Genomic DNA, 14082 nt, shown 5'->3' on the forward strand with positions numbered 1-14082 from the left:
ATTTCATATGGACACCCAGGATTGTTTTGTTGTTGAGCTCAGCGGTGTGTTGTTTTTTATCAGAATGTACCAAATTGTTGATTTTGCCGCTCTTAATGTTCCTGGCATCTTTCTGATGGGTTTGTTGTGTTTTTGAAATCTAACTATGGTCTGTTTCACCATAAAACTGTAACTCGAATACATTTTGATAAACGCCTAAAATGTGCTTCTGTCCAAATATTTATGGACCTAACTGTATGTCCACTTCCTTCTTGACAAACATCTCTATGATACATATAGTATAGTATATTAATTTTACAGGATTTAATATTTGCTTTTTATGCATTTCACAGATTATGGATCTCAAGACTGCTATGATATACCCCGTCCCTTCTCCTCAGACAAAAGTTGCTCATTCGATTTTAATGAAAGCTTCAATAACTATTTTGTAAGTTTCCTTTGTTATTGTTGTATATTGTAGCTACATCACATCCAGCACCAAATCTATCCATAACTTGCCACTAATATTTTCCTCCTGTTCGCTGATGTCTGTAGAAGAATAAAGGCATGGTGCCTGTAGGAAGCACTGAAGAGATGGATGAGAACTACGTGCCCATGAGCGTCCACCCTTCGTCACATCACCACTCGGGCAGCCTTTCCGAACCCATCCAGGAGCCAAACTACGTGCCCATGACACCTGGTTCAGTGGAGTTCCCCTCCCTCGGCAAGCAGGTTCCCCCTCCAGCCCACATGGGCTTTCGTTCCAGCCCCAAGACCCCGCCACGCAGACCAATGCACATAGGCGAATGCCAGCCTCCACCCGTCGACCGAAACCTCAAACCTGACCGTAAAGGTGAGTTTTGAGGGTTCTGTATTTTTTGAGAGGTGTATGTGTGCGTGTGTGAATTAATTGCTTTGTAAAATTGTGTGGGTTTAGGGCTTTTAAAAATCTGCTTGCATTACAACCTTTCTCACTAACAGGTGCTGGCCCATGCTTATGAAACGTCTGTTTTGCATGAAATGTTGCCATGTACTGACATACAATCTACTAACATTATTCAGACTCTTTCTTAAGTTCTTAAGGTGCCTAGTCCGTCATTAGATATTAGATCGTAACTCGCATTAGAGATCTTGCTTAGTGACCTAGTCTGCACCACTGTTTCGGTGGCCTTTGCTTTTTAATCATTAGCATGTGACCTCACAAATGAAAGCGGCTATTGTTCGCAGGCTCGGAGCCCTGGGTATGAGGGAGCCTGTCTGTGCTGTTAGCCTGGAGCGGTCACCTCTGTCCCCATTGTGCCTTAGTGAAAGACCCCTTTGATGGCCGGACCTGCGAGGGGAATTTCAATCTGGTCTGAGAGAAAAAGGGGGACGCGCTGAAAGTTGCACAAGCGGGCAGAAACATCAGCAGCCAGCTGGGACGGCGTTATTGATCAAAACTTTAATGGCACCAGCACTCCGCGCTCATCCAAAACCATTTTGCATCTTGAGTTACATGTTACTGTTTGTGAGCCGACTGATGTCTGTGCACAGGAAGATGCACTACGTGGCTAAACGTATGTCGATGCCCCTTTATAATCAATGGGTGTGGCTTATTCGGCTACATACTGTACGTTACTGGAACGTGCGTGTCATGAACCACTCAACCTTACATGAACATTTTAGAAGAATGGGAAGTGCTTTTTTTACTATAATGAACATCATTATAGTAAACTGGAACATCGCCCGACATCTGTACCTGACCTCACTAAAGCTCTTGTGTACGAACTGAAGTACATCCCCACATCTACGTTCCATCATCTACAGAAGACGTGGAAGCTGATAAAACAGCAAAACAACGACCAACTTCTTATTAAAAGTTATGAAATGAACCTGTATGATTTCTAGGTGTCCTCATATGAATGGCCATGTAATGTATATACAGTAGAATAAATAAATTAGTTCAAATTCCACTGCAGTACGCCACAATTTTTTAACCATGGGCCAAGCACAATACTAACTGTTCACTCATCACTTTTCAATGTCGAGTTTTGTGTAATTTCTGCTGTTTCACTGCAGCTTGTGTACACTTTTGTGCCGTATGTACATGCTTTTGCTGAACATAGCGATATTCAAATGGCTTTGGTGGTGTTTTATCTTCAGTTGTCGGGTACTTTGTGTCTTGGTACATTGTACTCTTTCGTCTCATGCTACTAGTGGCTGTTTTTTTATTATAAAGCTTTCACATTTTGGTGTTGGTTCTGTTTTCTCTCTTTCTGACTTTCCTTCACACTTTAGAAATAATACTTTGTGTATAGGGTCTGTATTGTTTCATGTTGTTAGTCGTCGCTGTTCATGTGTGGCACTTTTTTGTTGTGGCTACATGGGTAAAACAGCAGGAAAAGTCTGTATTTTGTCAAATATTTCTGACTGATCCATGTTGTCTGGCTGAGCCACACGCTGGTGTGTTGTCAGTTGGTGCGAATGCTAAACTCACCCACGTTTTATCTGTTTAACCCTGTGCATGTCTCGCCCGTCCGTCTTTGTGGGGAAACCTTGTTTGTCGCATGACTTACAGTAAATGCATGAAGAGTTGTTGCCATGGCAGCAGCCCAATACATATTTGTGTAGCGAACGATTAGACGAAAGTGATGGAGGTGGCTGTGATTTTTCTACATTGCATGGGTGTGAGGTTTAGAGGAGTAAAAATGCGCCAAAGCCATGTAACAAACAAGTTTTCTCTCACCAATTTAGGTCAAAGCCCTAAAATAAACAGAGCTGTCGGTCTCGAGCGAACCGACTCCCAAACCATAGGTGAATTCTCAAGACGCCGTAAGGGTACGTACCTCGACAGAATGCTGCTCTCACTGTTAACTCCTTAGCTTCAACAAGCTCTTTTTTGTGAATAACACATGTCCAGTGGAATATTTCTTTAAAAAGTGTGGCCTCCATTTCATGCCTGAGACTGAAAAGGACTTTGAGAGGAATCATAGACTAGTAATACAAAACACTTACGTATAGGAGGATGCAAACTTGCATTTGCACTCAAATGATGATGCAATTTTACAGTTAGGCCACTGATGCTGTTGTCCGTGTGTTGTATTCTCTGTGTGCATAGATTGCAGTCCCTCTGAAGACGCTTGGACTTGTTTCATGAATGGTTGGTCAGCTGTTGGGGACATATAGAGTCCTATACATATAGATTTCAAGTGTTGACATTGGTAAAGGCTCTTTCACACTGATCGTGATGTAAAGTGACACAGAACACAACACGAAAACAGACAACACAGCGGTTGAAAAAATAACCATGACTATGGCATCTTGTTTGAATAGCACTATGTCGATCTATTATTTTGATTCAAGAGCATCAACAATATTTCGCATCACTTCATCACGCTCAGTGTGAAAGGGGCTTGAAGGTGGTGCTTAACTGGTGAAGGGAATCTAACACTTGTTTATAGGAAAAACTAATTGATTAACATCGTCTCCACAAACACTTTACAAGCTCTTTTCAGTACTTTTGATTGGTTAATTATTTGCAAAACCTACAGAAAAACATGAAGGTTGACCAATAGTAATGATTCATGAAAAATATAAAGATTGAAAAATTGAGAGGTGTTAGTTCGACAGCGAAGATTTGCATTTTTGTGATATATTGTAAAGGCTGCCGGTGGACAGCTGAATTAGAGAACCTGAAGGTCACATTCAAGTGTCTGGTTAAAATATTGGCAACTTCTAAACGCTGTTTTGTTTATTAGCATAAAGGTATGTCTGCCATGATCAGTCTTATGGTGGTTGCACATGGTACGCGGCAGTCGCGTTTGTCCAGTTCATTTTCAAAGGGAAACATGCGGTAAGCAGCAAAATTCGGGCCGCTTCATCGGTGGAGCAGAGGCGGTGCGCAAGCGGTGCTAGTACATCCAAAATCATGAACTTCCACAGGCACGGCTCATTGTGGCATGCGCAGCTGAAGATAAAAATATTTTATCTTTTTGCGAACGGCAGCGGCAGCCACATCAGCTTAAAGGCGGCTACCGCGTGGCAATTCCACCACTCGTGTGAATCCAGCATTACAGGCTTAATCATTTAGAAGGTTGAACATGTAAGAAAACATATAGAAAACATAGGTGTTCTTTATTGCAATGAGCCTATTTCCAAGGCTTATTTGTCTTTTTAAACCGTAATTGACTCCTGTTGGTGTGAAGGCATAATTTTTGTTCCTGTTTACCAAAGAATTAAGGTTTAGCTGGTTATCATGGTCCATTGATTCAAAAATGTATTTATACAGTGTTATACACTAATATTGGTAATGAAGGCTGTGAAAAAAAATCTTTATTGTTTAACCTTTTGATATGAATAAAAATACTCTTTTTATTAAAAAATAAAAAAACAATTGCAAACACAACATCTGTAACAAAAAAGCAAATTTGTAAAAATATGTGACATAACACACAGCAGCTCTCAGTCTTCTATAATACTGGATGATGAGGCTGCCGGAGAATACATAGCAAATGATCTCTCCAGATATTTCAAAGATCGCCACTGGACACAGGAGTTCATATGCAATAATACACCCATGGCCAGCAAAAATGGCAAAACTGGTCATGTGATCTTAACATGGTAGACAAGGCCTGTCTGGGCCCATCCGTGTTGTGTTTTGGAGTTAAACTATTGATTTGTTTTTGTGACTTCCTCAGGCCATATTATGTGCCCGAAAGTTAAATTAGGGCTTTGAAATGCATTGCCAATCTGTGCTCTCTTCCCTCACACACTGGCACCAGCTGGTGAATGTTTCAGCCAGTTACAGCTACTCCTCGCATGCCAGATTGGGCTCTTCTCAGCTCAGCGGAGTTTCGGGCCAGCTGCGAGAACTGAATCAGATGCTGTTGATAGGGGGGGGGTTTGGAGCAAATATGTGTTTGTGATTATCACTTATTTATGTATTTCGTGGAACAGTGGCCTTGCCTTTTCAGTCATCTTTTAAGAGTCATTTTAGTTCATCTAATACTGTGTTTAAATAAAACTTTGACTGTCAGGCAGCGGAAGTGGCGGATGGTGCTCTCTACTGGCTAAATGACTCATTTCAACTGAATGGAATTCTCCAATAGCTGTATCTTCCTGTGAAGTCATAAGATTTTGTTTAATCTCTCATAAATTCTCATGGTAAAAGTATTGACACCGTCCCAAAATAGAAATTCAAGGGTAATTTCATCAGTTATGTTTGAAAGCCATTTTATTCGCTTACCTCTTAAAATGACATACACTTGATCTTTTTTACAATGAGTGCTGTATATGCATTGGGGTGGGCTTTCGGGGGGTATTACTTACATTCTGAACATTGTGCATTGAATTGCCTCTCTTGCAGTTAAGCCGGCCCCTTTGGAGATCAAGCCTGTCTCTGAGTGGGAGGAGCTTACGGCACCAGTCCGTTCACCTGTGACCAGGTCCTTCGCCAGGGAGTAAGTGTCAACTAAAACAGATCACCGTTTGGGCATGATTCTGCATGGCGTCCACACAACAGACTCCACAGGCTAAATAACTAATCGTTCATGCATTTCTGTAGTCATGTCCTAACATCCCATCATATAGAAATGGTAGTGATAAGAGAAAAGGTTGAATTGTATTCTTGAATGCTTTATCTATATAACAGTTTTAAAGTGTCAGTCCGCAATCAGCTGAGAAGTTCCAGACAGTGAGAGTTTGTCATGCTGTTGTGTGTGTGTGTGTGTGTGTGTGTGTGTGTGTGTGTGTGTGTGTGTGTGTGTGCGCGTGCGTGCTGTGCGTGCGTGCGTGCGTGCGTGTGTGTGTTTACACGAGCGGCAGTGTAAACGTTGTCCTGCTGCTCAGCCCCTCTAGGTTTCCCATGCCTCCCAGACCGCCCTCGGGGCATAGCACTGCATCCAGCACCGACTCTGAGGACTGTGAAGAGAATTATGTAACCATGCAACACGCTAATATGTCTACAGATGAACCAGTATGTAAAACCAACACCACAGCTATTGTTCCACTCCAGTTATATTCTACTTATTCGTGCAGTCAGGATTGGAAACTGAAGATGTTTTTTTTTTTGTTAGTGTAGGTTTTTGAGATGTAATGTACGAGAACAAGTGTTATTTCGTGTATATAGTCAGTGTGTGAAAACCCTTCAACTGAGACTATATTCACAATATGACACATCCTTGAGTGCTTTTTATAAAATGATTACCACATAATAAATGCACATTTTGATTTTTACATTTACATTTAGTCATTTAGCAGACACTTTTATCCAAATGATATTTTTAGAAATATCATTGCACAAAATTATTTTGTTTTGCAACAAAAATAGAGGGAAGCTACAGTATGGGTTATGCACAGCGCTAGAAATATATTATCTCAGTATATAATTGCGAATGTAAATAAATATATTGATCAGAATCAGAACTATTATTTTTTATATCTATTAACAGAATAAGAGCAATATTAAGTAATTCCTTATATAGTATACCCAATTTGTGGTGTATTTTACTTAGAAAGAAATGCCAGTTTTGCAGATTTGTAGGATAAGATGTACAGTAAGTGGTGAACAGCATCATGTGGGCATCTAGCAGCCTGAAAAGAAGGACCCCTCGCTCATTTTCCTTCCTTCATTTTTCTCCAGGGTTTTCTTCATTTTTATGCTGTGTCTGTCCTCCCATTCATTTTTGGCTTCATGGTTTTACCTACAGATGAATGGCCTCCTATCTTTTCTGTTTCGTGTTTTAATGCATTTCTTATCTAATTTCTTATTTAATGCATGAATTGTTTGGTTTTCTAACAAGTTGTCTTTCAAAAAACTGCATCTCAAAGAGTGTTTAACCAAACTAACAGGTTGGTCCCTGCATTCTGTGTGTCCTTTCATTCTGTGTGTCCTGCTTTTTATTTGCTCTCATCTGTTTTCTGCTCGTCGCTTCTTTTTTCTCTGCTTTGCCATCGGTTTCCTTTTTCCTCTATGATTTTTTTCCATTCTGTAGAGAGGAGTCCTTCTACTGTACTGTTCCCATCACCCCTATAAAGAGAGAAGTGTCAGGTCTAGACCACCTGGAGGAGGTGAGCAGGGTGGATGTGTGTTTTCACACAACGTAGATGGCATATAAAGCAAAAACAACTATAGATGTTATTCCTTCATCCATGTGACTGAGTATTGGTGTAAATGCGTTCAACGTGGGTCAAAGTTAGTAGCGGTTTTAGCGTAGATGAATGCCTAAACCAGATTGTTTTCACACGTAATGATCAGATTGTATTGATTTTTTTCTTGTGCTTTTTATTAGCAATGCAATGATGTTACTCCTCACAGTCACATAATAATTTTGCTTGTATTGAGTTAATTTCGCAGAATGAGAAGGACTTTTGGAGATTATTTAAAAAATTATAATCATGTAAGTCTGCAAGCAAAAGGCAGCAATTCTAGACTTGGAAAGGAATTGTTGAAAGGAAACAATGTTTTTAACAATCTTGTAGAACTAATGGTACATCATTTTAGAATGAGCAGGAATCGTTATTTATCTAGGAGCCCATTTCTCTCTTAAAATATAAAGACGCATCATATCTCAATGATTCAATCTTAGTAATGTTGTGTCAACCAACATTTGTTTACATTAAAGAAAACTTTAGTCTGTTTACTCATATCACCTAGCAGCAGCGTCATACAGTAGTTTCATATATCAGTAGTATAAATCTTTTAGTGACTAATTCTGACTGCCATATTGATCATTAAATGATTATATAGTTTTGTAAGTGTTTCTTTCTTTTGGAATCTCAGAACATAAAGCTAGGTGCACCAATGAATGCTGATGTTGGGGGAAGTCCCATGGTGAAGCCCAAAGGAGACAAGCAGGTGGAGTACCTGGATCTCGACCTGGACACTGGGAAATCAACTCCTCCTCGAAAGGTAAGGCACGGCAGAAGATGATTTGCATTTTTATTACTGGAAAAGTGTTTTTCCCTATGTTTACTGCTGTCTTCCCCATCTCCAACTTTAGAAGAAGAGTAACGGGACTGGTATTTCAGTGTCAGACGAGCGGGTCGACTACGTGGTGGTAGATCAGCAGCGCACGCAAGCTCTCAAGAGTACACGTGAAGCGTGGAGCGACGGACGGCAGTCGACGGAAACAGACACCCCTACCAAAGGGGCCAAATGACACCCATCTCTTTCCTCCTTTGCGCTTGATCAGGACTCGCATTAGGCCTGGGAACAGAGAGAGCTGCAAGTAGTCCCAGCCTTCAGCCTCCTCTTTTTCGACCTCCATCTTTGATTTTTAGATACAGCTGTGTAGGTCACAGCTCCCAGATCAGCTAGCTTACACTGCTTCCTGCTAGACGACAGCACCCGTTGCAGGGGAGAGCTGATCTGAGGGAACCTCATGTATAAGCTGACAGACTTTAAGTAGGATGGACTGGAATGTGCACATAGGGGCTGAAGGACATGTTGAGCCTTTCTGGCTAAAAGCCAAATAAACAATTGTGCTAACAGAGGAGCATTATTCATAGTACACACTGCCCAACACTTCACCTTTTCTGATTTTGGAGATCTTCCCCTCCATTTGTGGTGTTAAAGCACACTGTTCCACAGGCTTGAGATGCATCAGGTCTGTCAGATATGGCTGTTTGACTAACTTGAACAACTGAAGTTTTTTCTTTTAGTTTCACATGCTTACAAAACTGCCACGGTGGGATTTCAAGACCGCTTTTTAGAAGCTGTTCTTTTTATAAAGTTCCATGATAATCTGAAAACTGTAGACATCCAGGTTTTTCCATTTGTTTCATTTTTTAGGCCTCACTTGTAATTCAGTAGTGCAATCAAAAGGTTTTGAACTGCTTGTGCAGCAAATGTACTACAGTTTTAGAGATGAATTACATTTGCAAGACAGCAGACAGACTGTATAGTGTTATGTACATGAATAAAAGTGTCCTTTATTTGTATGTAATATCTGATATGTTAAGGCTAAAGTGTAGATTCTGCAGGGTAGAAGTCTACACGGTCTGAGGTGGTATCAGAAACTTGGAAATGTTATTTGGTGGAATTAGGAACTGTGATCATTTTAAACAGAGAACTCTGTTTTTATGTGTTGTTTTATTTTTCTTTAAGCAAGGTATCAATTTACAGAATCGCCAAGGTTAGGTACTCACTGAAAAGTTTAACACAGATTTTATTTTCTGCTATCTTGCAATTCACATGTTCTCATTGAAACCTTTGGTATTTCGTAACATTGCAAGATATTATTGTGCTGTATAAGATGCCTTTATAGGTGAGGAGCGGAAAGCCGGTCGTGTAGTTTCAGGAATTTTTATTTGACTTTGCATTTTCTGTGACTGGTGTATCAATGCATTTTAGCGCCACTTTGATAATTTATTTCAGAATTCCTCGGCTCTTGGAAACTAATTGCCTTACCATTGCAACTTTTTTGAATGTTGTAAATACGATCCGTTCAGTGATTTTTAGCTCATGTCGGAATACATTCAAATAGAACTTCACTGTTTGTGTGTGTGTGTGTGTGTGCGTGCGTGCGTGCGTACGTGCGCATGTGTGTGTGTGTGCGCAAATTAGCTCTACTAACTACTGTTCTTAAGCCAAGAAGACACAGGTGATGTGTTGCAATACCATTGGTGACTTCAGTTGTATATATCTATACAGGCTTTTCAAGCATGTCTTTTTTGATTCAAACAAAGCTGTGCCTGTATTTTTTCCCTTCTACTCAAATCTTTTTTTTTCTTTACGAGTCCTCAGACCCTGATGCTTTTTTATCTTTTTTAATGAATCCAAAAGAAATGTACATTTTAAAATGAACTCAATAAAAATGATACTTCAGGAGATTACTGCTGACATTGCGGTGTTTGCTTTTTTAACATTTATTAGCTGCACTTAAAAATGAAAATTCTGTCTGTCAGCATTTATAAGTAGCTCCAAATCTGTATAAATTTCTTTGTTCTGTTGAATGCAGAATGCAATTGGAAGAATGCAATTTTCAGTTCTGGGACATCACTGACTACCATAGTAGAAAAAATACTGCTTAATTTTTGTTCTAATAAACACAACATGAGATATTTTGAAGAATTTAGGAAAGCAAACCGTTCTGGGCACCTTTGACTAGCATTTTATTTTTCCTACTATGGTAATCAATGATGTCCCAGAACGGAACTAACATTCTTCCAAATATCTTTCTTTTTGTTCATCAGAACAAAGGAATTTAAACAGATTTGGAACATCTTGAGGGTGAGTAATTGATGACAGAATTTTTCATTTTTAGGTGAAGTATCCCTTTAAGTTCATTTAGTTACATCCCATGTGGTTGAAGATAAGACTAAAATTGATGAAGTTGAAGATACCCCAGCTTTTTCTTCCTTCCAGTGAGTATAAACTACAAACACAGCTTATTTTCCAGTGTAGATAGATTGTACTTTGAGACATGTTGCATGTCAAGTGCGCCAAAGAACTATTGAATTGGAAGTTTAATTAAAACTCATCACAGGTTAGAGAAGTAGGCTTTTAATTTATACTTTAAGCATTTAAACAGGCACTTTATGATGAAACAAGTATATTTTTGCAATGTCAAGAAAACTAAAATTCAAAGTAAGGTAAACTATCATTCATTATCTGTTGGCTATGAGAAATCTTGTGCATTTCAGGTGAGGCAGTTTTGAACAACAATTTTGTACTAACAACGTTGTACTAAAAGGTGTGATAAAATATAGCAACAAGGATAATGGTCAGTAGTTTCTTTGAATCTGCTGGTGACTAAACCAGCAATTTCCACAATATAGTATACATGAAAAAATATATAAAAGTTGGGAAATGGAATAACGTTTAATGATTGGTGTTCTGTCCACTGCTGTATTAATTTAAAAATATATAATGCAATTTAATTTGAATGCATTACACCAGGGGTCTCAAACTCGCGGCCCGGGGGCCAATTGAGGCCCGCGGGATGATATTTTGTGGCCCCCTACTTGACATCAAAGTTTAGTGTTAGTGCGGCCCGCACGTTGTTCTCAAACGCACCTTTTTGCTGAGTCTTGCCACGCTTTAATTTTTATTTTTTTATCACTTACTTTTTCTATCACTTATATCACCTTTTTTATGATATGCGCTGTTAATGCAGCGTTAGAAAACTCCGTCAATTTTTTTTTATTTTCACTTTCTGTATGACTGAAGTATCAACGTTAGTCACTTGGTTGAAACGTGTTCCGGAGTGACACCAAGTGGACGGAAAATATATAGTGTCACCCAGTTCCAGTCATGTCTCTCTCAAAACGTGCTGTGAAGAGAAAGGTTGGTCGACGAGCACAGGCAATTTTAGGAAAAGTGGGAGACGGAATATTTTTTTGTCGAGCACAGGGGCACCCCTACGTGTCTCAAATGCACAGAGAAAGTTGCGGTGTATAAGGAATACAACGTCAGACGTCATTACTCAACTAGACATGCTGAGGAGTATACAAAATACCAGGGGGATGAGAGAAAGAACCGGGTCGCCAATCTTAAAAAATGTCTATTGAGGCAACAAGATTTATTCAAGAAAGCAAGCAAAGAGAATGAAGCAGCACTTAATGCGGCCCAGCCTGACCCAGACTCTACCTCCAGCGGCCCCCAGGTAAATTGAGTTTGAGACCCCTGCATTACACAATGCTTAAACCGTAAAAAGGGTCTGGCTATTTTGGAAGTAAAAAAAAGCACCTTAGTCAAAGTAGCAAATTCACTATTCCTATAACAATGATTGAATTGTGTGGGTTGACAACTTTTCAAGTTTTACCAGGGTGTTCTAAAACCTTTTGTTGAAACTCTCTCCTTTTGACACCAGATGTGAACAGCCATGTACACTCAATTTCATGTGTCATTCTGAACCACATTTTACATGTCCGGAAAATGTATAAAAAATACATTCTGAATATTTACGAACTTCAATTAATAAACATGATGCTCCCTTGCATAGCAATACAATCATGTGGGAACATGGATATGTGCTCTTGTCATGAGGCATATAAAAATAGATTTATCACATAAACGTGTAAAGAAACCAGTTCCTGCATCTTTTCGTTTGCTCATGAACCTCCCACACTGGCATAAGAACTGTTACATATAAATAAAACAGACTGCTATTAAAAAATACAACTACTTTCAATACTCCTCACAAAATTTAAATCACTGAATTGTAGAGGCCACTGCTGCCCAATATATTATTCATGGCAAAGTGAGGTGACCTTTATCTTTGCTTTGAAATAAAAAATCTATTTTTTACTCTTTTTTTTTTAAATGTGTTCATTCATCTACTAATAGAGCTAATGTAACATTTTCAGATACAAGCTGAGGTAACAGCGAAGCACAGATTTCCTCTGTTTGTCCAAGCACAGGTTTACTGCGGCCACTAATAGTAGCACACTACAACAATATTAGTACTATGAAGCTCAACAAGCCAGCTCCATTGGTTAGACTAGGTCATATGAGAGTCACTACTGATCTTTTGATGCAAGATGAGTTCAGAATTAAGATGATAATTGTAACTTGGCCGAAGCCACATATGAGGTGGTGTCATTTTTAGTGAGGCCTAAAATGCCGGCACTGTTTCCTCACCTTGAATATTTATGTGTCCTCAATTTCATCCGCTATGCTTCTTTGAGCAACCTTTTACTTTACGTGTGAATGTTTGAATGAACAAGGATGATTTGAGGAAACAATGGGCTGTTTACACCTCAGAGCTATCTCCGTTGCTCCTCACTCTTGAGGTATTTCTGCCGTAGGCTGCGCAGGAGGAAGTAGAATACACTGGATACTTTTTCTCTTTCCTCTTGCGGCGCATCAATAGAACCACCAGCAATACTACCAGACATACCAGCAGGATGAGCCCAGCCACCCCCAGCAATGTGGACATACCGGCAGGAAGAGAGAAATCTGAACCGGGCTCCTTACTCAGGCTCCCCTCCACCAGAGGATGCTCCAAGTTGATCTCGTGGCCCCATGGCTGGCTCACCCGCAGTCGGTTGGAGCTGTCCAAAGCAATGTGCTGGATGTTGGTGCCTTTGTTATTCTCAGCACCGATGTCCAAAGCCTCTGGGTCAGGCACGGCACGTCGGTTGCGACTTTGTATGCCGGGTTCAGCTATAGCGGATGATAAAGCATGGTGGTACTCGAGGCTTCTTTTACCACGGTTCGCATTATCTCTAGAACGGACCGTGTAGATGGTGTGGATGAACCATTCACGGCCAGCAGCGACCTGAAGAATGAAATGAGAATGTGAAAATGCATCTGTTGATTTAGGTCAAACAAAGGAAACTATGGGTTTTGCTTTGATTATGAGAAAGGTCTCTGACCTGGAAAAGAGGAGATGATGACAAGGTGAATCCATCAGATCCAGGTTGTAGGACTAAGGAAAGAGCTCCAGGGGTATCCAAAGCCAGGAAAGCATCAAACGGTACATTTCCAAAGGCAGTGGCCTGGGTTTCTGGCTGGGCTTTGTCCTAAAGTTTAAAAACCAACATGTTTTCAATTTGATGATAAACAAAAAGGGGATTTACTGTACCTAAAATGGAGCCTTTCTGCAACTGTAAACTGTGAAAGTTTGACACAATCCAGTATTTCACATAATTGTAAGATAGTAAGTTTATACAGTACGAAAAAAGCAAAGAATCACATACCAGGATCTTGAGTCTGTAAAGCAGTGATGGAGCATCAGCCAGACATCCGTACTCTTTATTGATAGGGTTATACTTGGGCACGTAGCCATCGGTGCCTGTACAGAGGAAAACCTTCTCTATACTGCAGGAGAAAGAGTCACCCAAATTCTGCACTGGGTCCACCATCACACGCCCATAGATATTAGAACCTAGAGAGAAAACCAATATGAATTAGGTTTTAAATGAGCATCTATACTGAAATAATAGTGATCCAATCCAGTTTTTACTTAAATATTTTGTTAATATCAGCACCTTCAACAAAGGCAGTGTCCGTTCCATCGCCAAAGCCCATGGAACCATCAGACAGCCACAGCTCCTTCTTTGACAGCAGAAACATCTGTGTATTCAAGCTGAACTCTGCTGCTACAGGATCACTCACCTGAGAAATACCACAAAAATATCAGATGTTTACACCGCAATGCTAAATGACACTGTCACCCT

The 14082-nt window shown here is 40.0% G+C and overlaps 2 protein-coding genes across 8 annotated transcripts in view; one reads left to right on the forward strand and one right to left on the reverse strand.

Moving 5' to 3' along the window:
* The window catches only part of gab1 (GRB2-associated binding protein 1), a 117086-nt gene extending 107294 nt beyond the window's left edge, over positions 1 to 9792 (forward strand). For 2 of the 7 annotated variants that reach the window (XM_057330939.1, XM_057330938.1), the window contains exons 6-13: positions 333 to 427; positions 535 to 832; positions 2713 to 2796; positions 3077 to 3118; positions 5324 to 5417; positions 5806 to 5932; positions 7739 to 7867; positions 7959 to 9792. In XM_057330939.1, coding sequence (XP_057186922.1) covers positions 333 to 427; positions 535 to 832; positions 2713 to 2796; positions 3077 to 3118; positions 5324 to 5417; positions 5806 to 5932; positions 7739 to 7867; positions 7959 to 8117 — 1028 coding nt within the window. In that variant the 3' untranslated portion in view covers positions 8118 to 9792. Of the gene's footprint in view, positions 1 to 332; positions 428 to 534; positions 833 to 2712; positions 2797 to 3076; positions 3119 to 5323; positions 5418 to 5805; positions 5933 to 6950; positions 7027 to 7738; positions 7868 to 7958 lie in introns of those variants that run through there. The other 5 variants (XM_057330941.1, XM_057330940.1, XM_057330943.1 and 2 more) reach the window with 5 other exon arrangements.
* A 691-nt stretch (positions 9793 to 10483) lies between these two features.
* Positions 10484 to 14082, reverse strand: part of frem3 (Fras1 related extracellular matrix 3) — a 48879-nt gene continuing 45280 nt past the window's right edge. Inside the window, exons 21-24 of the mRNA XM_057332796.1 lie at positions 13894 to 14020; positions 13603 to 13790; positions 13279 to 13425; positions 10484 to 13181 (exon numbers count right to left, since the gene is read on the reverse strand). Of these exons, the coding sequence (XP_057188779.1) occupies positions 12654 to 13181; positions 13279 to 13425; positions 13603 to 13790; positions 13894 to 14020 (990 nt within the window). The 3' untranslated portion in view covers positions 10484 to 12653. The remainder of the gene's footprint in view (positions 13182 to 13278; positions 13426 to 13602; positions 13791 to 13893; positions 14021 to 14082) is intronic.

The sequence above is a fragment of the Triplophysa rosa genome, linkage group LG4 (assembly GCF_024868665.1).
Source record: "Triplophysa rosa linkage group LG4, Trosa_1v2, whole genome shotgun sequence".
Taxonomy (NCBI): Eukaryota; Metazoa; Chordata; class Actinopteri; order Cypriniformes; family Nemacheilidae; genus Triplophysa; species Triplophysa rosa.